Raw genomic sequence first — 24,376 nt, 5'->3', positions numbered from 1 at the left:
ACCCAGGTGTCCTAGCTCCCAGGCGCCCACTAGGCCCCACTCTCTGCCCAGGACTGAGGATAGAACCCAGGAGTCCTGGCTCCCCCTAGGGTGACAGGGGAGGAGTAGATTTGGTTGGGGATGCCTCCTTTTTTCCATCCTCCTCCCGCCATGTGTTAGAGCCCATGTCATCCTGGCCAGCCTTTTGTTTGGGGTTGCCAGGGAAACCAGCTCTTGCCACCCGCCCTGCTCATTTTGCTCAGTTATCACTAAGGAGGATCCAGAGGGGCCTGGTGCCTCGGTACCCCTCCCCACCCTGCCATGCACAGAGTTGCGGGCATTGGGGTCTCTAGTGGGGGTATCTGGGATGCATTGGGGTGTCTGGTGGGGGTATATGGGGTGCATTGGGCTGTCTGTGGTGAGAGATATCTGAGGTGTCTGGATGGTATGTGGGGTGCATTGGGGTGTCTGTTGTGGGAGGTATCTGGGGGATGCTGGGGGGTGCATTGGGAGACTCTAAGCACTTACTCCACTGCAGCCCCCCCTTGACAGAGGGGTTTGGAAGAGAATGACCCCTCCTCCAACACACTGACCCAGCAGACTTCTTGTCACAACCCCAGCACCTGGCTGTAGGGGAAGAGAGCACAGAGCCACGCTTGAGCCTTCCCCCCCTGCCCCCCCGACCGTTTGCATACAGAGTTAATAATGTTGCATGGGGCAAGGGGTGATCAGTCCCTGGGAACTGCTGGTGGGAGTGCAGCCATTGGAGGGAGCAAAGGCAGGTGTGGGGAGACATGGGCAGAGCATTCCTGACTCTGCCCCATTTTATGGAGAGCAGAGTGTGAGTGTGAGTGTGTGTGTCGCGGGATCGGTATGTGTGGGTCAGGACTGAGGGGCACCAACAAAGATATGGGGGGAAGTCCAGAGCTGGGATCACAGTGGGCTGCAGGTCAGGATTGGGGGGGCTGGCAGGGCTGTGGGGAGCCCAGGCCTGGGACTGAGGGTCACTGGTAGGGCTCTGGCGGATGAGTTCTGGGCTCAGATGGCAGGCAGGGCCGGCGCTTCCATTAGGCAACCCTAGGCGGTCGCCTAGGGCGCCAGGATTCGGGGGGGTGGCATTTTGTGCGCTCCCCACGGGGCGCACAGGAGCTTCCGGTTCCGCTCCCGTTGCGCCGCCGAAGAAGGACCTTCTGCCAACGTGCCGCGGAAAAGAGCGGCAGGCAATTGAGCAGCTCAATGACTGCCACTGTCGCCTGCGGCATTTTGGTGGAGGGTCCTTTTTCGGCGGCGCAATGGGAGTGGAACCGGAAGCTCCCACGCGCCCCGTGGGGAGCGCACAAAATGCCGCCCGCCGAATTCTACCTAGGGTGCCAGAAACTCTGGCGCCACTCCTGATGGCAGGGGGCTGTGGGTTATGATTGAGGGCACCGGAGGAGCTGTGTCGCTCTCCCTTAGCTGTTTTGGCTGCTGTCCCTGGTTCTGACAGCTGGAGGTGGGTCCATCGGTGCCAGCGTGGAAGGGGGGAGGGCTCTGCGGTTAGCCTGTTGGCCCCAGTTATTGGCTGTGAGCTCCTTGCCTTAGTCTGTTGTTATGAATTGCTTTACTTGTTGGTTTGGCTCCGTTCTGTAGGAGGGGAAGGGTTGTGCTGAGGGGTGGGAGCCTTGGGCCCTGCCCCATGTGTTGTGTCTGGGGGGCGCGGCTGGTCACACTCTGTTCAGACACGGCCTTCCTTCAGCAGGCCCCCAAACTCCATCCCTCGTGGTCACAAGGTGAGGCCTGCCTGAGTCTGCAGCACCTGCTATCCCAGCACAGGACTCCATCCCCAGGCCTGCTGATGCCCTCTGGTCCTGACCTGCAGCCCACTACTAACCCAGCCCTGGGCTTCCCCCCGAGCTCTGCCAGTGCTCCTCAGGGCACACCTGCAGCCCTCTGCCATCCCAGCCCTGGTGCCAGAAGACCTCACGCTTCCTCACTCAGTGAGTCTGGGAATGGTTAGGAAAGGAATAAAGAAATAATAAAGGTTGGTCACAAAACATTTAGTTGCAATAGAAAGTGTCTGTCCTATATTGAGCTCTGTGCAAAGCCCAAGGATCAAACCCAGGCATTCTGCTTCCAGACCTGGCCCTCTACACTCACCCACTGGCTCCTACTCCCTCCCCAAAGCTAGAGAGAGAACCCAGGAATCCTGGCTCAGCCCCACCCCTTGCTCTAACCACTAGACACCACTCCCCACAAGCTGGGAATAGAACCCAGGAGTCCTGGCCCTTTCCCAGGGAGGGCACCCGTGAAGATGAGTGAGCTCATGGCTCCTGCCTACTGTGTAGCCCCACCAAAGCAGCTTAGCCAGGTGTTTACATCATCAAAAGGTCCTTCTGTGCAGGGCTCACATCCCAGCCAAGGACGGGGCTCCTCCCGCAGATCAAAGGCAGCTTCTGAATCTAGCCCAATCAACAAATTGGAGAAATGGTCTGAGGTAAACAGGATGAAGTTTAATAAAGACAAATGCAAAGTGCTCCTCTTAGGAAGGAACAATCAGTTTCACACATACAGAATGGGAAGAGACTGTCTAGGAAGGAGTATGGCAGAAAGGGATCTAGGGGTTATAGTGGACCACAAGCTAAATATGAGTCAACAGTGTGATTCTGTTGCAAAAAAAGCAAACGTGATTCTGGGATGCATTAACAGGTGTGTTGTGAGCAAGACATGAGAAGTCATTCCGCTCTACTCTGCACTGGTTAGGCCTCAACTGGAGTATTGTGTCCAGTTCTGGGCACTGCATTTCAAGAAAGATTTGGAGAAATTGGAGAGGGTCCAAAGAAGAGCAACAAGAATGATTAAAGGTCTTGAGAACATGACCTATGAAGGAAGGCTGAAAGAATTGGGTTTGTTTAGTTTGGAAAAGAGAAGACAGAGGGGCCATGATAGCAGTTTTCAGGAATCTAAAAGGGTGTCATAAGGAGGAGGGAGAAAACTTGTTCATCTTAGCCTCTAAGGATAGAACAAGAAACAATGGGCTTAAAATGCAGCAAGGGAGGTTTAGGTTGGAAATTAGGAAAAAGTTCCTAACTGTCAGGGTGGTTAAACACTGCAATAAATTGCCTAGGGAGGTTGTGGAATCTCCATCTCTGGAGATATTTAAGAGTAGGTTAAAGAAATGTCTGTCAGGGATGGTCTAGACAGTATTTGGTCCTGCCATGAGGGCAGGGGACTGGACTCGATGACCTCTCGAGGTCCCTTCCAGTCCTAGAATCTATGAATCTATGAAACCCAGCTCCTTCAAAATAGCCCCCACCTCCGCTCCGTGGGCTCCCAGGGTACCATGTGGGGCTGGAGTCAGGGAGTGGGATCACCAGCAGGGGTTGGGGTTTGCAGCACTGCGAGGGGGAAGGGAGCTGGGATGGGTCCATGTTGAGAGAGCTAGGGGTGAGGGGCACTGGCAGAGCTGGGTGTGGAGCCCAGGCTGTGATAGCCGGGGATGTGGGTGGGGGTGAGGGGCACTGGCAGAGCTGGGTGTGGAGCCCAGACTGGGATGACTGGGGCTGTGGGTGGGGGTGAGGGGCACTGGCAGAGCTGGGTATGGAGCACAGGCTGTGATAGCCGGGGATGTGGGTGGGGTGAGGGGCACCAGGGGGCATTGGCTTGCACAGATCTTGTCCTGTTATGATTGGTTTGGCCTGTCACCCCTCCCCCCCCGCTAAGCCCTTTCCCCAATGTCTCTGGCACTGTGGTGGGCAGGGGAGGGAGATTTAGTGTCTGTAAGCTGGGACCCCAGACCCTGCCAACCCAATCCTGGGGAGTCTGGGGGCCAGAGTGAGGGCTCTGCATGGAGATCCCCACCATGGTCCTTTGGCTCCCGTCCTGCCCACTGCCCTGGGGAAGAAGCCCACAGTGGGGAAACTGGGGGGCAAGACTGGGGGATTGGAGAACACAGCATACTGTGCTGCTCCAGCCTATTTCCCCCTTCCCCGGGGCAGCTTGGCCCCCTACTGTCTATCCCCGCCCACCAGGGGCAGCGTGGCCCCCTACTGTCTATCCCCGCCCCCTAGGGATCAGCATGGCCCCCTACTGTCTATCCCCACCCCCTAGGGATCAGCATGGCCCCCTACTGTCTATCCCCGCCCCCTAGGGGTCAGCATGGCCCCCTACCGTCTATCCCCGCCCCCTAGGGGTCAGCATGGCCCCCTACTGTCTATCCCTGCCCACCAGGGGCAGCGTGGCCCCCTACCATCTATCCCCGTCCCCTAGGGGTCAGCATGGCCCCCTACGGTCTACCCGCCTCCCCCCCCGGGGGCAGCATGGCCCCCTACCGTCTATCCCTGCCCACCAGGGACAGCGTGGCCCCCTATGGTCTATCCCCACCCCCCCCCGGGGGGCAGCATTGCCCCCTATGGTCTCTTTACCTAGTTATCTATAAGTGTGTGCCTATGCTGGTGGCCTGGCCCCCCCTTCACTAACTCCCTCTCTTTCTCTCTCTGTGTGTCTGTATGGCTGCATCTGTGGCGGTGTCTCTGGCAGAAGAGCACACGATGGAAGGTGAGTGACCCCTTTGCGTTCTCTATGCTGGCTGTGGATGGCGTGGGTTGGGGCCATGATACAAGAAGCAAATTAATGTCTTGCTGTGGGGGGGGCTATTTCCTGCTCCCTCGCCCTGTGGGGGTCCATTGAGAAGTGCCTGGACTTGGGGGGCTCCTGGGTGACTGGGTTGGGGTTCCCCTGTGTTCGTTGCAACAGCGCCCTAACTCTGTGCTCTCCCTACATGATGGTGAATTGGATCCCAAGCGGTCACTTACTGCCGGGATGTCTGTCTCGGGGTTGCCTCTACAGCCAGGCATCGCCGGTTGTCTTGGGGTCCCCCCAGCCCTCCAGGGTTTGTCTCAGTGTGGGGGGTAAGAGCACAGTAATAGCAGTCTGTCTCTGTGGCTGTTTGCCCCACACGAGGAGGGGTCATACACTGCTTTGTCGCTGGGGCGGGGTGGGTGTATGTGTTGGATCCTGTACGTGACCGAGGGGGTTGGGGAAGGACTGGATCAGAATGGAGATATTGGGATGGAGAGCTTCCCAATCCCCACAAACACAGCCCACTGCGCTCCTAGGCTGGCATAGTCTGTAGGGGGTGATCCTGCCCTGGGGGTGGAATAGACTGCAACACACAAATTAGAAGGCACCCCCACTTCTGAGGCCTTCCCACCCTCCTTCCTGCCCCCAAGCCCCTCCTCCCTGGGCTCTGGATCATCCCCTTTCTCCCTGCTCCTTGAGGGGTTGTCTCGCTTGTGGATGTAGCCTTGGCATTTGGAGGCAGGGTTGTGACCTTGATTTGATTGTGATTTTTGTGGAGCTTGTCTAAGAGACCAGGGAGAGGGGTGGTATGGGGAGGGGGTGTTGCCCTTGTCTGTCCCCCATGCAGTAATTGGGGGATGGGTTGCACGGGGAGTTAAAGTGGGCAGGGTGCTTTGGTGTGTCAGTACAGTGCGTGTGTGCTGTATGGTAAGAACAGTGCATGGAGGTGAGTCTGTGGAGGTTGTGTGCAGATGTGAGTGCATGTGGGAGGTGTGGGGTGGGTATATGGTATGTATGACTGCATTGTGAATGTGTGTACAGTGAGCATGCACGAGCACCGTGTGTGTGTGCGTGTTCAGAGTGCGAGTGGTGTGTGTGTATGCTCAGTGTGTGTGAATGGTGTGCATGTGCATTCTCTGAGTGCATGAGTGGTGTGTGCTTGCTCAGAGTGCAAGTGGTGTGTGTGTCTATGCAGAGTGCTTTGTTGGTGGTGTGTGTGTGTGCAGAGTGCATGAGTGGTGTACGTGCTCAGAGTTCGGGAGTGGGGTGTGTGTGTATGGGGCACGTGTGTGTGTGTAAGTACAATGTGTATGCAGGGCCGGTGCAACCCATTAGGCGACCTAGGCGCCTAGGGTGCTAGCATTTGGGGGGCGGCATTTCGGGTCCTTTGGCAGCGACTGCGGCGACCGGATCTTCAGCCGCCCTGGTCGTCATTGGCATTTAGGCGGAGGGACCTGGGGCAGGAGGGCACGGGGAGGGTTGCCTGCAGCAAGTAAGGGGGGTCGCGGCATGCAGGGGAACCGCTCCCTGCCCCAGCTCCCCTCTGCTCCGCCTCCTCCCCTGAGCACGCTGCCCCGCTCTGCTTTGGCACCGCATGCCTGGGAGGGAGAGAAGCAGAGCGGGGTGACGTGCTCAGGGGAGGAGGTGGAGCAGAGGTGAGCTGGGGCGGGGAGCTGCCGCACGGCTCCCCGGGCTGCGGGGAGCGCCTCAGGGCGGGGGCTGCTGCTGGGAGGGGGGGCGCCTTAGGGTGGAGGGGGGGCAGAGAGCTGCCACAGGGCTCGTGGGGGGAGGCGCAAGGTGGAAGTTTCACCTAGGGCGCAAAACATCCTTGCACCCGCCCTGTGTGTATGTGTGCTCTGTTGGATGTTGATGTGTGTTGTGTTGCTTGTAAATACAAGCTGTGTCTGTGAGGGGTGTGTGTGTTGTATATTTGATTTCTCAGTTGTGGTCCCAGATGGGAAAGGCCACCTGATCCCCATGGGGGAACCTGGCCCCCCAACCCATCTCCCCATCCCCTCGCCCAGTTACCAGGGCCAAGAAGGCATCCCAGAGTATCTAGGGAGTGCAACTCCAAACCCTGCCCCCTCCCCCACAGGATCCCTTTATGAACAACTCCTATGCGGGGGGCTGCATCTCAGTGCTGGGCAAGGGATCCCAGCATAAATGACCCTGCAGCCCACTCCACAGGCATCTGCATCTCAGCACTGTGTGAGGGATGCCTGTATAAATATCCCCGGCACCTCATTCCCACACACTGCTCTCCAGACCCCCCCCCCACACACACACTCTGCCCCTCATTCCTCTTTTCCCCCAGAGCTCTCCAGTCAGTTCCTACACACACACTGGGACTGGGTCATAGCAGGTGCCCCGCGCCACAGAGGAAAGGCCCCATATCCCATTCTCTGCCCCCTTGAACTGGACAGTCCCCGTTCTGTCCCTGGCTCTCTGCCTGCTGGGTAAATTCGTTTTTTCCATTCATGCTGAACCTCAGCTGGGAGCTCAGGGCAGCAGCCATTTCTCTCTCCAAATCCCATCTCGTATTGCATTGGCAGGTGTGTTATTGTAGGGTCTCCTGGGTGTGCTGGAGCTGTGTGAGCTGGTGTGTTACTGTAGGGTCTCCAGAAGCACTGCGGCTACCCTCCCAAGTCTGTTACTGTAGGGTCTTCCCAGAACACAGGGGCAGTGCGGCATGCGGAATGGGTGCTGTGCTGTGCTGGAGTATGTATGGAGGGCAGGGGAGATTTGTGTATGGGAATGGGAGGGCTCTGGGCCCATAGGGGGCTGGGCTTGGGAGGCTGACCCCCAGTGGGCTGGTGTGCTCCAGGGAGGAGAGTTTGGGACTGGATGAGTTGGGGTGTAGATAGCACCCGTTTTGCAAGCAGACCCAGGCGTCCCCAAGCATGGGGGGAATCCAGCCAATGCCTCACTGCTCCTTTCCCACAATCCCCCTGGCAGCTGGCTGGCTGAGTGCCGCAGTAAATAATGGGCAAAGGAGAGGGGTTGGCAGTTGCAGGGTTCCCAGGGCTTGAGGGAAGCCGTGGGTGTGTGTCAGGGAGCTTGGGAGGCTCAGGGGACCTGTGAGGGGAAGCCTCTTGCCTGTATTTTCTCTGCCCCCTCGCCCTCACTCGCTGTGTGAGGCTTGTCCCCGAGCAGCCATCTTGAGATACACCAGCTTAGAGACCATGCTCCCCTCTAATGTGCTCTCTTTTGCCCCCATTGCAGAGACCCTGCTTCAGCGTGCCCCACATCCACCCACGGAGATCATGCTGCCTACCCCCATTGCAATCCACCCCCCCGCCCCACCCGGAGACCATCTCCCCCCCACTCCATGCAAGAGTGGGCTTAGAGCTGGGAGCCAGAACTCCTGGGTTCTAGTCCAGCTCTGGGAGAGGAGTGGGTGTTGCTGGTTGGTGGAGCAGGTTGTGTTTCAGGGTGGAGGCTGGGCACTCTGGGGGCTGCTTCCCTGGAGTGTGATTGTGCCCGTGTCACGAGCAGGGGGATGTTGTGTATCTCTAGTGGAGCCTGGATGCAGTGTGTGTGCGAGAGGGGAATGGGACTAACTCTTTGGGGGGATGATGTGTCCCTGCTTGTGTCTCCCCCCTCCCCTGCTTCTAGTCTGCTGCTGTGTCGTCACACAGCGCCTGTGTGAGTTTGTGTGGGTGGGTGTTTGTGTGTCAGTCTGTTCTTGTATCCTGCCACCATTTTGTCCCTCGGTGGCCTAATGGGGAGAAAGTGACTGGCCTTGTGTGTGTGTGTGTGTGTGACTGGCTGTCTCCCTGCGGTTGTGTAGGGGCGCAGCTGTCTGTGTGTGTGTGTGTGTGTGTGTCTCTTTTCGGGGGTTACAAATTGTGTGCGTGCACTGACTTTGTGTGTGTGCGGGGGTACAGACTCTGTGTGTGTGTGTGTGTGTGTGTGTGTGTGTGTGTGTGTGTGTGTGTGTGTGTCCTGGCACCTCCTGGTGCTATGTGCTGCAGTGTGGGGGACGGACAGGCATCTGTGCTGGGGAGATAAGATTTAGCAGCATGGTGACTTGATGCTGTGTCTGCTCAGAACAGGGAATTGCCAAAGAGAGGGGTGGGGACTTGGGTGCTGCAGCCCCCCCCTCCCACTGGTGAAGAGGCAGGGGGCATAATGGCAGGGTGAGTTACGTTATAGGGGAGGTACTTGGTTTGCACAGACAATAGTATGGGCACAGCAGCCTAGGTATCGTGTGCGCGGGGGGTGTAGAACCTGTGCCACTGGGCATGGGGGGCTGCCCACCTGTCAGTGCACACAGACACTCGCCTCCCATGCATTGTGTGGGTAAAGAATAGGTGTGCAAATGTGCCATGTGGAATATAGCCCTCCTGCGTGTTTTCTGTGCATTCCCCCCTGCTTGTGGGTGAATGTTTTGCATGGAACGTGCCTCTCCTGTGTGTTTGGCTCGTGTAGCACATCTGTGTGTAAGCATGTTGGATGCATGATGTGCTTCCTGAGTATTCCGTGTGTGTATATGAGTGAGCATGCCATGTGGAACATGCACCTCCCGTGGTTTCTGTGTGTGCAGAATATGGCTGTGGGTGAATGTGTTGGAGCACCCCCCTTTCCTGTGTCCCCCATGTGTGGGATGAGAACATGCATACAGCTGTGCTCTGCTTAGCAATATATGGACAAACACAAAGAACATGCCACCTGTGGAGCCTGCATATGTCTGCATGGGAAATGAGATGCCTGTCTCCTCTGCATGTATTGTGTTTGGAGCAGGTGCTGCCCATGGGGGTGTGCATGTCTCTGTGTGTGTGCTTGTATGTTCATGTCTGTGTGAGTGCATGTGTATATTGCCTGTGTTTTGAACCCACACCACCTGTGTGCAGAGTCTGTACGATAGGCCCCACCTTTCCTTTGCATGTGCAGAGAAAGCAGTCCTATGCATCCTTTGGCCCGCACATCATTGGCATGAAAGATGTGCACATGCTCACATGCGTGTGCACACACACCTCTGCCATGCCTCTTCTGGCTCCCTGCACCTCCCATCCATGCCCCACAACCCCCCACCCCTCCCACACAATGGATTTCCCTTTCCTAGCTTTCCCCATTTGAAGGCTGGGCCATACAGCTGCAGCTCCCACCCCATTAGTCCATGACTCAGTCCCCCTGCCCTTATTCCCCCCAGCATCCAAACTCCTGAGGGCCAATGGCCTTGTGTTATGCTAATGAGGGGGGGCATTGGAACCAATGGGCTGGTGTTTTGCTAATGAAAGGGGTATTAGAACCAGTGGGCTGGTGTTAGCTAATGATAGGGGCCATTGGGACCAATGGAGTATCAATATGCAAATGATGGAGATTGGAACCAATGAGTTCGTGTTATGCAAATACCTGAGCTGTGATTTGCATTATTTGGGGCCCTGCACTGTTATTAATCTGCTGAGCCGCGGCTCCATGCCGATTAGGAGCCTGTCATTAACCGACATGATCTGAGACAATGCAGGGCATGTTATCTGGGTGCCTGGGCTAGGCCAGTGGATGGGGCCATTAATCACTCTCCACCCCACTAGCGAGGCTGCTGTGGGCAAGCACAGGCTCCTGTATACATGAGTGGGTGGGCATGTGCAGTGCGCACACACGTGTGAGTGCATGATGGTGTGAAGGAGATCAGGTATGAGGGGACCTACCCAAGTGTGTGCATGTGGCATACCGATGTGTGTGAATGGGTGTGTAGGGGCACGAGGGAGGATGTAAGGATGTGAGTGTCACAGGGTTTAAGGCCAGGAGAAACCGCCTGATCTGTATAGCACAGGCCAGCACCCGCACACCAAACCCGGCATCTGAGACCAAAGCCCACCGGAGAATAGACTGTTCTGTGCCACAGGCAGAGAAGAGGAGGGATCAGAGTGCGCTAGGGCCTGAGGCCGATGAAGTGAGAAATACCCAGGTGATCTTGGCAACCGACCTGTGCCCACACACTGCAGAGGAAGGCAACCCCCCCACCCCCAGGCCCTGCCAATCTGACCTGGGTAAAATTCCTTCCTGAACCCACGTGGACCACCAGTCAGAGCCTGAACATATGAGCAAGAATGAGCCAGCCAACACCTGGACAGAGAATGCTCAGTGCCACCTCAGAGTCCTGGCCCTCCCCACCCAACATCCCATCTCCAGCCATGTGCAAGGCTGTGTGGCATATTCAACAGTGCATGTGTCATGCTGTGATTGTAAAGGTGCATGTGCATGCTGCAGATGGTGAATGTCGGGGCAGGTGCAAGCCCATGTAGGAGCATGTTGTACATGTACGAGGATGTCCTGATGTGTGTGTGTGAGATACCCCAGTATGTCACCATGTTCTGTTGTATTTGTGTTTGGCATGTGTTGGCATGTTGCAGTGTGTGTGTGGCATGTGCCCATATGTGACTGTGTCACTGTGTGTTTGTGTCCATAGGCTAGGCAGGTGCACATACATGAGAGGTGTGTACTGTGTGTGTGTCTGCATGGGGGCATGAAGGTAGGAGTATGCATGCAAGGGAGGGTCTGTGTAAAGTGAGTGTGTGAGGGAGGGTTGTGTGGCACGTGTGCAAGTGAGGGCCTGTGTGGTAAGTGTCAGGAGGGCACAGGTGCTTGGGGATCCTGGTAGCATTGGCTGTCTGTGCTCACACAGCTGTGAGCAGTTGCCAGTAAGGAGGCTGGGGTTGGACCCCGGCGGGGGCTGGGTGTGATTTACAGCCTTCCAACTGCCAGAAGCTGCTGCATAATAGAGCTGGGGTCTCCTCGTTACTGTGGGGGGAGGGTGGCTGGGAGAGCAGGGCTGCAGGTTGGGATTGAGGGGCACCAGCTTCATCCTTCCTTCTCGTGGTGCCAGTGGACACTGTCCTCCCCCCATGGCCTTCTCTCCACAGGGGCCCCATCCTGGTGTTGGGGGGAAGCTGTAGTGTTGGAACAATATGGCTGCCACCGTCATGCCTGAGGGATCCTTGGAGCTGGTCTCCATGGTGACAGGAGGAGAGCAGACAGCATCCTAATGTGCCAGGCCTAGGCCTATGGAGGGGGGTGTTTGGGCCTGTCAGCCTCTGTGCAGCTTCCACCCCCATCCTTCTTTCCCCTCCTCAGTCCTCCCCCGGCCCCACTGCAGCCCTTACATCTGCACAGAAGCCTGCTGTAGCCCCCCACCCACCTTCCCAAGCTCCCCCCGAACTGTGGCCATTAACTCTTCCCCCACTGTAGCCCTCACAGCCCCAAGCTCCTGCTCCACACAGAGACTCCTCCCAGCAGAGTGTCCCCAACGTGCAGTCTGGTGGAGTCAAGACTCTGACTGCAGTCGGCCCCCAGTAGCCAGGTGGCCAGTTGGGATATTACTGAGCAGCACGGCCTACTGGGCTGATACCCAACAGACTCGTTTCACATCACCCTGTGGAAGATGGTGAAGGGATAGCAGCTTCGTATAACCCACACTGCCGCCAGCCACCCCCGCCTTGGATCGGAGCTGGCGCTTTCCAGAGGGGTAAGGCCCCATGTCCCATTTTCCACCCCTCTGAGCCAGGGGTTAGGGCATGAGGATTCCTGGGTTCTGTCCCTGGCTCTGGGAGGGTAGTGGGGTGTAGTGGTTAGAGCAGGACTGCATGAGTTTGGAGCCAGGACTCCTGTCTTTGAAGGTCAAACTCTCCTGCCCCTGCAGGGTATAAGCCCTACAGGCTGCAAGTGGTGCCTTTGGGCTCGGTGGGGGTGGTGATGGATAAGGGGGAGCATGCGTCTTGGGATGGGGCATCTGGGTGTGGGGCAGAGAGGACTCCATGCCATTTGCATGAAATTGCCTGATGTCTTGAATGCAGCTGCCTGGCACGGGGAGAGGAGCACACACGATGATTAATGACGCGGGAGGCGCTGGGGCGGGAGAGGAATATTAATGCCTCCTGCTCCTGCCTGCCCATCTTCATCCTCGCCCGCAGGCGAGGGGTGGGAGAGGAGCAGAAGGAGGGGCTGTGTGGGGAATTAGCTACCCTCTGCTCCTGGCCTCCCCACACAATGGGTGCATACAGTTCCCTCCATGGCAGAGAGAGGGTTGGGACACTTGGCCTAGTGGATCCCCTGTGATCTATCCCCTCACACCCCAATCTATCAGGAGGCAGCATGGGGATTGAGCCGAGTGGATTCCAGCAGTTGATCCCAGGAGCTCTACCCCCCACACCCTGATCTCTCAGAAGGGAGCATGGAGCCTAGTCTGGGTGAGTTCCAGTGGTTGATCCCAAGGATCTAGTCCCCCAATCTGTCAGAAGACAGTGCAGGTCCTGGGTGAATCCCAGCAGTTGATCCCAGGAGATCTATCCCCCACAACCTGATCTCTCAGGAGGGAGCGTGGAGGATGGGGTGGGTGGATCCCAGCATGGGATCTCAGAGGATCTTTATCTCCTGTTTGATTTATTGTAATGGAAGGTAGCATAGGAGCTGGACCCAGTGGTCGATCCCAGGGGATCTATCCCCCCAATACAGTGTATCGTTAGGCAGTGCAGAGGCTAGGCATGTTGGATCCTAGCAGTTGATCCCAGGAGATCTGTTGATTGCCACACACCGATCTATCCAGAGGCAACACAGGGTCTGGGCTGGGTGGATTCCAGCAGCTGGACCCCCAGGGATCTATCCCCACGCTCTGTCAGAAGGCAGTGCAGATCCTGGGCTGGGTGGATCTCAGCAGCTGATCCCCACACCCTAGTCTTCTACACCACCGCAGACTGACATATGCAGCATGTGAAGCTGAGTTGCAGTGATCAGGCCAGGAACTGAGGTGTGATCCGGGAAATCTACCCAAATCCCATGAGCCGTCCCGTTTCCTTTCCAACCCCCCACCCCCATAAGTAGCCAAAATCAGATGGGAAACCAGAGTGCCCATAGCAACGGACATCTGAACCCTTGTTAGGAGTTAGGGTGGGGCCCCCAATCCTGTCATGCAAGAGGGAGGGGAGTGAGGTGTAGTGGGGTAGAGGAGGCAAGGCTCGGAGCCAGGACTCCTGGGTTTAGTTCCTGACTCTGGGAGCCGAGTGAGGTCTGGTGGGTGGAGGTGGGATTCACAGGGCTGCCCAGAGGATTCAGGGGGCCTGGGGTCTTCGGCGGTGGAAGGACCCCTGCCACCGAATTGCCACCGAAGACCTCCCCGCCCGGGACCTGCCGCCGAAGTGCCGGAAGGACCCCCCGCCACAGGTCTTCAGGGCACTTCGGCGGCAGGTCCCGGAGCGGAAAGATCCCCCGCCGCCAAATTGCCGCCGACGAGCCGGAGCGGAAGAAGCTCCGGGGGCCCGGGCCCCGTAAGAGTTTTCGGGGGCCCCCAGAGCGAGTGAAGGACTCTGCTCCAGGGGCCCCAAAAACTCTCGTGGGGGCCCCTGTGGGGCCTGGGGCAAATTGCCCCTCTTGCCCCCCCCTCTAGGCGGCCCTGGGAATTCGGGACTCCTGGGATTCACAGGGTCCCTGTCTATTCTAGCAGCCCCTGCTTCCCCAAGGAGGGACGGGCGATGGCCCGTGTTGGGGGAAGCTCATGTGGAGTTGTACCTGGCCTTACCCCTTATTTGGAGTCTCCTGCCCTGCAGGGTAAGCGATGTCTATGAGGTATTGTAACTGCCCCCCCACGCTGCCATGCACGAGGGTCACATCTCTTCAGTCGGTGTTTCCTTTCTCTGTGCACTGGGGGGTGCCAGGCTGGGGTGGCAAAAATGCCCAGGAGCAGCAGGTGTCGGAGGTGCAAGGGTGCTTGGCAGCGAAGCTGTTGGTGTTGAGTGACTCTCCGCTGGTGCCGGAACAGCCACCTGTGTTCCTGCGGGGTGACTCTGATTTGCCCTGGGGTGAGCACGAGGGGAACCAGCCCCAGTGAGTGCCATGGGGTTACTCGGTCTAGGCTGGGTGGGCGAGAGGGGAACCTGCACTGGTGGCTGCAGCGGAATTACTCCTGATTTTCACTCTTTGTGTGTGTAGCTCCTCTGGCTTTGGCGGTGTTCCTGTGTCAGACTTGGGGAGGGGAAGAGCAATCAGCACTACTGCCTTCCCTGGAGTGACTCCTGGTTTACACCGAGGTGACCAAAAGGGTAATTCGCTCCACTAACTTCCATGGAGTGATTCCGGATTGACACCTGTACATAGCTCTTCTCATTGTGATGCAGTTATCCCTGCTTCCCACTGGGCTGCAGGAGGGGAAAATCCTCCCCACTGACTGCCCGGGAGTTTGTTCCTCTTGATTTACACTGGGGGCAGTTCCTCTCGCCTGACTGGGCTCACTCCTGAATCACAAGAGGGTGCGAGAGGCCAGTCAGTCCTCAGCTGGCCCTGGTGACCTCCCACCACTAACCCCTTTGCCTCCCAAAGCAGCAGTACGCTCCAGCTCTTCCTGCGGGACCCTCCGGCGCCAAAGGCAACATCGTCCCCTACATGCCTTCTCAGGCCTTGGTTTGTGTCTCTTTCTCCATTGTTATTTTTCTTAATTTTATTGTTTAACCGGAAAAAAAAGAAGCATTTCCCCGTCTCTCTGCCACAGAGGGGCCCCGAATGCTTTTTTTTTTTTTAAGAGACTAATAAAGACCCCTCCCAGACTCTCTTCTGTTGTCCTCTTTCAATTTCAGTTCAATCTGTCCGGGCTTTTGAGTTCTCTCTCTGTTTTTCCTTCCCTTTCTTTTTTTTGTTCACTCCGTTTCGGCATCCGAACCCCTTTTCTCTCTCTCCCCCCACCCCTTTTCTCTCCCCCTGGGGCCTGGATGTCTGTCACAAGTTAAAAACAGCTTTTAAATTGTGGCAAAAAGATTAAACCCTCCTTTTTTCTGTGCGTTTATATGACTAGTCTTTTTTCTTTCTTTCTTTTTATCTTTTCCTCTCCCCTCAAGGTCCTGCTCATCTGACGTTAAACAGCCAAGGTATGACACTTTACCTTTGTTATTTTCACCCCAACAAACAGAAGTTTTAATTTCCACTCCTCCCTCCTGATCTTCCCACCATCCCTCCTTCATTTCTCTCTTCCGGTTATTTTTCTTCCCTCTCTCCCTCCCTCCCATCCGCTTGATTCATCTCTTGACTCGCGGTGGTTTCTGCCATGGTCCCAGATGTTTTGCTCGGACAGCCGTGTTGTACAGCCGGGTGGTAGAGAGTCAAGCATGTGCCAAAGCCAAAAGGATAAAACTTGTTTTCCTGCAATGTGAAGCAGGGGAAAACAGCATGTGGCTCAGGGCGATGCTCTGATTGTTAGCAGCCGTGTCTATGGTGACGGCTGTGGGGGGATTTTGAAGGCAGGGGGTGGACCCCTGAGCCAGGAGAAAATCAGCATAGCTGTGTTGAAACCAGCTGACGTGTGCCGATTTGCACCAGCCTGGGATCTGGCCTCTCCTTTTTAACTGGTGTTTGCTTAGCATTGCTTGTGCGCAGTTAGTGATGATGCACAAGGGCACCTGTGTGTGGCACATAAGAGGAAATCGACCTTTGCACTGATACACAAAGGTGCCTGTGAGTGTCCTGGAGGTACGGACCCCCACACTGAGACTTGAGGGCATGTATGTGTTGACTGGCGCTATGGATCCTAGCAGTGAGACATGAGGGCATGTGTGCGTGTCCTGGCAATACAGACCCTTGTAGGGGGATACATGTCCTGCGTGTATCCCTGTTGGTACAGACCCTCATGCTGAGACACACGGGGGGGTGTATGTTTGGACTGGCGGTACGGCCCGTGGCAGCAAAACATGAGGGTGTGCCTGTGTGTCCTGACTGTATGGAGCTTGAAATGACACATGAGGGTGTGTACGTGTTGTGGTGGTACAGACCCTCACACTGACACCCAAGGTCATGTGTGTGTCCCAGCTCCCAGCAGAATAGATCCTTTCACTGAGACACGAGGGTGTGTGCATCTTGCCATGTTACGGACTCTCACATTCAGAAGGGGGTGTGCACGTGTGTGTCCTGGTGGCATGGACCCTTGAGATGTGAGGATATGAGTATGTGCATCTTGGCGGAACGGAACCTCACACTGACACCCGTAGGTGTGTGCATGTCCCTGTGTTACAGACCCTTGCACTGAGAAATGAGAGCATGGATATATAATATACCAGTCTGTTCTATGGACCCTCACACTGAGACACAGGATTGTGTGTGTGTGTTCTGGTTGTATGGACCTTGAAATAAGGCATGAGTGTGTGTGTGTTTGTGTGTGTGTGTGTGTGTGTGTGATGGGTTGGATCACTGAAACCCTCTTGGGAGCTGCCACCTGATGTGCCAAGACTACTTCTACCCCTGCTTTCCCTGACAGCTCAGGACTCCAGCACCCTGTCTTGCTGAGCCAGACACTCCCGTCTGCTCCAACACAGACCCAGGGTCTGAATTACTTTCCCCAAAGCTGCAGGTTTACCTGAAAGCAGCTAACAGAAGTGTGCTTGTCTTTAACACTCAGATGCCCAACTCCCAAAGGGGTCTAAACCCAAATGGATCCGTTTTACCCTATATAAAGCTTATACAGGGTAAACTCATAAATTGTTCGCCCTCTATAACACTGATAGAGAGATATGCACAGTTGTTTGCTCCCCCAGGTATTAATACATACTCGGAGTTAACTAATAAGTAAAAAGTGATTTTATTAAATACAGAAAGCAGGATTTAAGTGGTTCTAAGTAGTAACAGACAGAACAAAGTAAGTCACCGAGCAAAATAAAATGCGCAAATCTATGTCTAATCAAACTGAATACAGATAAGATCCTCACCAGTTCCAGAATGCTCCCTTTTACAGACTAGTCTCCTTTTAGCCTGGGTCCAGCAATCACTCACACGCACCCCTTGCAGTCACTGCCCTTTGTTTCAGATTCTTCCAAGTATCCTGGGGGATGGAGAGGCTCTCTCTTTAGCCAGCTGAAGACAACATGGAGGGGTCTCCCAGGGGTTTAAATAAACTTTCTCTGGTAAGTGGAGACCCCCTCCTCACTCCTATGCAAAGTCCAGCTCCAAGATGGAGTTTAGGATTCACCTGAGCAAGTCACATGTCCATGCATGACTCACAGTTTTTACAGGTAGCATCCATTGTTTACATGCTACCTTGCAAGTCCTCAAGTAGACTTCTTATGTGGATTGGAGCATTCCAAGATCCATTGTCCTCTAAATGTTTCTTGATTAGGTACTTAATTTCGACATTCCTTTCTCCAGGAACTGACCAAATGCTCTACTAAGGTTATTTAGAAATCAAGCCAGTACACAGCCAACATTCATAACATTCATAACATCGAATACAAAAATGATACATGCATGCAAATAGGATTAATACGTTCAGTAGATCATAACCTTTACGGAGATATGTTACATGGCATATGTAGCATAAAACACATTCTAAGCATATTTCTGTAGAGCCTTATGGGAGGTACCGTCACAGTGTGTACTGGGGTACGAGGGTGTGCGTGTGTATCCTGGTGCTTCAGAACCTCGCACTGAGATGCAAGGGTGTGCATATGTGTCTCAGGGTAAGAATGCTCCCACTGAGACAGGAGGGTTTGCATATGTGTATCGGGGGTTTGCACCATCCAGTGAGACAGGAGGGGCGCGGGGTGTGTCTTGGGGGTAGGATCCGTGACACTGAGACAAGAATGTGTGTGTGTGGTGTGTCTCAGATGTATAAACACTCCCACTGAGACAGGAAGGTGTGCTTGTGTGTCTCGGGTATAATCTCTCCCACTGAGACAGGGTGCGTGTCTCGGGGGTATGAATCCTCCCACTGAGAAAGGAGGCTCTGTGTGTGTGTGTGAGGTGTATGAACACTCCCACTGAGACAGGAGGGTATGCATTTGTGTCGCAGGGGTATGAATTCTGATACTGAGAAAGGAGTGTGCGTGTGTCTTGGGAGTATGAACCCTCCCACTGAGACAGGAGGGTGTGCCTTGGGGGTATAAGCCTTCTCACCAAGAGAGGATGGTATGTGTGTGTGTCTCGGGAGTATGAACTCTGACACTGAGACAAGGGTGTGTGTGTGTATGTGTTTTGGGTGTATGAAAGCTCACACTGAGATAGGAGGGTGTGTCTTTGTGTCGCGGTGGTATGAATCGTGATACTGAGACAGGAGGGTGATTGTGTGTGTCTCAGGGATATGAACCCTCTTACTAAGACAGGAGGGTGTGTGTGTGTGTGTGTTTGTTCGGTGTATGAATACTCACACTGAGACATGAGGTTTGCACATGTGTCTGAGGGGTATGAACCCTCCCATTGAGACAGGAGGGTGTGCCTAGGGGGTATTAACCCTCTCACTGAGACAGAAGGGTGTGTATGTGTGTCTCAGGAGTACACCCTCCCACTGACACAGGAGGGTGTGTTTGTGTCTTGGGGGTATGAAACCTCTCACTGAGACACTACAATGTGTGTGTGTGTGTGTGTGTGTGTGTGTGTGTGTGTGTGTCTTGCGGATATGAATGCTCACACTGCGACAGGAGGGTGTGCGTGTGTGTCTCGGGGGATATGAATGTATGAAGGTGTGTGTCTGTCTGTCTCAGGGGTGTGTGTCTCAGGGGCTATGAACCCTCTAACTCTGACAGGAGGATGTTTGTTTGTGTGTGTCTGCATCTCAGGGGTATGAACGCTCACACTGAGACAGGAGAGTGGGCGCGTGGGTCTTGGGAGTACACCCTCCCACTGACACAGGAGGGAGTGTTTGTGTCTCGGTGGTATGAAGCCTCTCACTGAGACATAAGAATGTGTGTTTGTGTGTGTGTGTCTCGGGGGTCTGAACGCTCACACTGACACATGTGAGTCTGTGTGTGTGTCTTGGGGGTATGAACGCTCTCACTGCAACAGGAGGGTCTTGGGGATATGAATGCTTACTTAGAAATAGGAGGATGTGTGCGTCTGTCTCGGGGGTATGCACACTCCCTCTGACGCAGGAGGGGGTGCTTGTGTGTCTCGATATGAACCCCTTCAATGAGACAGGAGTGTGTGTGTGTGTGTGTGTCTCTTGGGGTTATGAACCCTGACACTGAGACAGGACAGTGTGCATGTGTCTCCAGGGTATGAACTCTCACACTGAGACAGGAAAGTGTGTGTTTGTGTCGCGGGTGTGTGAATCCTGATACTGAGACAGTAGTGTGTGTGTGTGGGGGGGGGGGGGTATGAACTCTGACACTGAGATAGGGTGTGCGTGTGTCTCGGGTGTATGAACGCTCCCACTGAGACAGGAGGGTGTACCTCAGGGGTATAAGCAGTGGTGAGCTGCAGCCGGTTCGCACCGGTTCGCGGGAACCGGTTGTTAAATTTAGAAGCCCTTTTAGAACCGGTTGTCCCACGTGGAACAACTGGTTCTAAAAGGGCATTTAAATTTAACAAGCGCTCCCTGCTGCGGCCCCAGCTCACCTCAGCTCTGCCTCCACATACTCCCATGAATGCTCCGCCCTGCTTCTCCTCCCCCCCTGCTTCCTGCGAATCAGCTGTTCGCACGGGAAGCCTGGGAGGGCTGAGAAGCAAGCAGGCTTCCCGCTCAGGCCCAGGAAGACGACGCTGAGGTAGGAGTAGAGGGAACGAGGAGGGCTGTGCGCCCTGGCCGCGGCTCTGGCTGCGGCCCTGCCCGGCCCCGACCACCCGGCTCCGGCCGCGGCCCTTCCCGTCTCTGGCCCCGGCCGCCCAGCTCCAGCCGTGTCCCCGCGTCCCCGGCCGCCCGGCTCTTGCTGTGGTGCGACGTGGCCCGGCTCTGGTAGTGCAGGTCCGGGCACGGCGGCGGCCGGGACCCTGGATGCCCGGCTCCGGACATGGCCCCCTGGCTCCGGCCCGGCCCCGTGGCTCCAGCTGCCCGGCTCCTGCTGTGGTGCCACATGGCCGGGCTCCGGCAGCGTGGGTCCGGGCGTGGCAGCGGCCCCGGCTGCCCGGCTCCAGCTCCGGCTGTGTGGCTCCGGCTGGCCAGCCTCCCGCCACATCCTCCGGCCCCGCGTCTCCGGTATCCGGCCGTGCAACTCCTGCCCCAGCCCCGGGCTCCCGGCTCCAGCCGCGGCCCTCTGGCTCCGTCCCTGGGCTCCAGCCGCGCAACTCCTGTCCCGGCCCCATGTCCCCGGGCTCCCGGCTCCGGCCGCGGCCGGACTGTAGCGTCGCCAGCCACGTCCAGGCAGCATGGTAAGGGGGCAGGGAGGGGGTGTTGGAGAGAGGGCAGGGGAGTTCAGGGGTGGGGGGGTGGATAGGGGTTGGGGGGGTCAGAGGGCAGGGGGAACAGGGGGATTGAATAGGGGCAAGGGTCCTGGTGGGGCAGTCAGAAAGGATCAGGGGTTGGATGGGGTGGTGGGAGGCAGTCAGGGGCAAGGGTTCCAGGGGCAGTCAGGGGACAGAGAGAAGGGGTGGTTGGATGGGGCAGGTTGGATGAGGCAGGGGGCCATCAGGAATGAGAGGAGGGGTTGGATGGGGCGGCGAGGGGCAGTCAGGGTACAGGGAAGGGGGGTGGATGGGGCAGTGGTCCCTGGGGTGGGGGTGGGGCGTCAAGGAACATGGGGGATTGGATGGGGCAGGAGTCCAGGGGGTGGGCCATGACCCCTCCTGGGGTGAGGAGGGAACCGGTTGTTACGATTTTGGCAGCTCATCACTGGGTATAAGCCTTCTCACTGAGAGGATTGCGTTTGTGTGTGTGTGTCTTGGGGGTATGAACCCTGACACTGAGACAGGAGGTTGTGTGTGTGTGTGTTGGGGGTGTGAAAGCTCACACTGCAACAAGAGGGTCTTGGGAATATGAACGCTTACACTGAGATAGGAGGGTGTGCGTGTCTGTCTTGGGGGTATGTACCCTCTCACTGACACAGGAAGGGGTGCTTGAACCCTCTCACTGAGACAGGAGGGTGTGTGTGTGTGTGTCTGGGGTTTAAACTCTCCCACTGAGACAGGAGGGTGTGTGTTTGTGTCTCGGGGGCTATGAACCCTCTCACTGAGACAGGAGGGTGTGTGCGTATGCATGTCTCAGGTGTATGAACGCTCACACTGAGACAGGAGAGTGTGCGTGTGTGTCTCAGGAGTACACCCTTCCACTGACACAGGAGGGTGTGTTTGTGTCTTGGGGTTATGAAGCCTCTCATTGAGACACGAGAATGTGTGTTTGTCTCTGTGTGTCTCGGAGGTATGAATGGTCACACTGTGACAGGTGAGTTTGCGTGTGTGTATGTGTCTCGGGGGATATGAATGTATGAAGGGGTGTGTGTGTGTGTGTGTGTGTGTCTCTGTCTGTCTCAGGAGGGTGTGCTTTTGTGTCACGGGGGTATGAATGGTCGCACTGAGACAAGAAGGTGTGCATGTTTGTTTGTCTCAGGAGTATGAACCCTCCAACTGAGACAGGAGTGTGTGCCTAGGGGGTTTGAACCTTCTCACTAAGACAGGAGGTTGTGTGTGTCTCTGGGCCATGAACCCTGACATTGAGACAGAAGGGTGTGTGTGTTTGTCTCGGTGATATGAACCTTCTTAATGAGACAGGAGGGTGTTTATTTGTGTGTTTGTGTCCCGGGGGTATGAACCCTGACACTGAGACAGGAGGGTGTGCGTGTGTGTCTCGGCAGTGTGAACCCTCCAACTGAGACAGGAGGGTGTGCCTAGGGAGTCTGAACCTTCTCACTGAGACAGGAGGTTGTGTGTGTCTTGGGGGGGTATGAACGCTGACACTGAGACACCAGGGTGATTGTGTGTCTGTGTATCTCGGGTGTATGAATGCTCCAACTGAGACAGGAGGGTGTGTGTTTGTGTTGTGGGGGTATGAACCCTGATTCTGAGACGGAAGGGTTTTTTGTGTGTGTCTTGGGGGTATGCATCCTCCCACTAAGACAGGAGGCTGTGTGTGTGTGTCTTGGGGGTATGAATGCTCACATTGAGATAGGAGGATGTGCATGTGTGTCTGAGTGGTATGAACCCTCCCATTGAGAAAGGAAGGTGTGTGTATGTGTGTGTCTTGGGCTATGAATCCTGATACTGAGACAGGACGGTGTGCATGTGTGTGTCTTGGGGGTGTGAACGCTCCCACTGAGGCAGGAGAATGTGTGTGTGTGTCTCGGGGGTATAAACGCTCTCACTGAGACAGGAGGGTATGTGTGTGTCTTGGGGGTGTGGACTTTCCCACTGAGACAGGACGGTGAGAGTGTGTGTGTGTGTGTGTGTCTTGGGGGTGTGAACTCTCCCACTGAGACAGGATGGTGTGAGTGTGTGTGTGTGTCTCAGGGGTATGAATGCTCCAACCGAGACAGGACGGTGTCCATACGTGTGTCTTGGGGTTACGCAGTCTCCCATTGACACAGGAGGGAGTCCGTGTGTGTCTCAGTAGTATGAACCCTCTCACTGAGACTGGAGGATGTGTGTGTGTGTGTGTGTGTGTGTGTGTGTATTGGGGGTATGAACCCTCCCACTGAGACAGTAGGGTGTGCGTGTGTGTGTGTTTCGGAGGTATTAACTCTCCCACTGAGACAGGAGGGTGTGTGTGTGTGTCTCTTGGGGGTATGAACCCTCCCACTGAGACAGGAAGGTGTGCCTAGGGGGTCTGAACCTTCTCACTGAGACAGGAGTGAGTGAGTGAGTGAGTGTGTGTGTCTCGGGGCCATGAACCCTGACACTGAGACAGGAGGGTGTGTGTGTGTCTCGGGTGTATGAACAGTCACACTGAGACAGGTGTGTGCATGTGTGTGTCTGTCTCGGGGGTATTAACTCTCCCACTGAAACAGGAGGGTGCGTGTTTTTGTGTGTCTCGGGAGAATGAACGCTCACACTGAGACAGAAGGATATGAGTGTGTGTCTCTGGGGTATAAACCCTTACACTGAGACAGGAGGGTTTGCGTGTGTGTCTTGAGGATATGAACGCTTACTCTGAGACAAGAGTGTGTGTGTGTGTCTCTGGGGTATAAACCCTCACACTGAGACAGCAGGGAGTGCGTGTGTGTCTCGGGGGTATGAACGCTTACTCTGAGACAGAAGGATGTGCATGTGTGTCTCTGAAGTATAAACCCTCACACTGAGACAGCAGGGAGTGCATGTGTGTTTTGGGACTATGCACCTTCTTTGACATTCCCTTGGTGTTATCTGGACTGGTGATCCACTAGGTCACTCCAATCCTCAACTCTGGGAGCCAGCCTTACCCTGCTCTGCTGTGAGAACCCCCACTCTTTGGATGTCCATACACAGCCTCTGGCATGGAAGCTGCTCCCAGCTACTTGCAACCGAATGACACTAGGCAATATCTCTGGTCCCAGACACAACCCTAGGAACCTCCGTCTTGTAGTGTCCAGTTATGTCCGCTGGATGCTGCAAGCTTATGTGAGTTTGTCAGTTTAACAAAGAAATTGATATGTATCAGGCTTGTTATCCCAAGGAGAGTCTCTGACATTCTCCAAACCAAATGCACTGCTTCAGGTAGAATAAACACACACGTATATTAACTACAAAAGAGAGATTTTAAGTGATTGTAAGTCAAAGCGAAACAAGTCAGATTTGGTCAAATGAAATAAAAGCAAAACGCATTCTAAGCTGATCTTAACACTTTCAGTGCCCTTAGAAACTTAGGTACGTGAGAGTCCAACAGATCTTTTGTTGCTGCTTAGGCCAGTGTCCTTTGTTCCTTTGAGGCTGGGCTGGGTTTATCCCATACATGCCCTGATGAGGTGTGAACTGCCCCTCTGTTCCTGGAGAGTTTAGTCTGGGCTTGTTTTAAGCCCGGAGGACACATGTTCAGTGTCATAACTCTATACATGAAATTACAACCTATAACATTACTATAACAACAATGCTCAGTGCATCATGAGCCTTCCGAAGACACCCGACATGACAAACTTTGCATTGGATACCACACAATTGTATTATAAAGATGAACATGGGGGTGCAGGGTATTCCCCTGAGATACAGAGTGTCACACCCTCCCACTGAGACAGGAGGGTGTGTGTGTGTGTCTTGG

General features: G+C 55.4%; 1 protein-coding gene across 1 annotated transcript in view; it reads left to right on the top strand.

The window, feature by feature from the left end:
• The window catches only part of NRXN2 (neurexin 2), a 369,827-nt gene that overhangs the window by 59,356 nt on the left and 286,095 nt on the right, over nucleotides 1-24,376 (top strand). Inside the window, exons 3-4 of the mRNA XM_045024465.1 lie at nucleotides 4,495-4,512; nucleotides 15,360-15,389. Coding sequence (XP_044880400.1) covers nucleotides 4,495-4,512; nucleotides 15,360-15,389 — 48 coding nt within the window. The remainder of the gene's footprint in view (nucleotides 1-4,494; nucleotides 4,513-15,359; nucleotides 15,390-24,376) is intronic.

This window comes from Mauremys mutica, chromosome 7 (assembly GCF_020497125.1).
Source record: "Mauremys mutica isolate MM-2020 ecotype Southern chromosome 7, ASM2049712v1, whole genome shotgun sequence".
In the NCBI taxonomy this organism is placed as follows: Eukaryota; Metazoa; Chordata; order Testudines; family Geoemydidae; genus Mauremys; species Mauremys mutica.
This window is presented reverse-complemented; position numbering and strand designations above follow the sequence as displayed.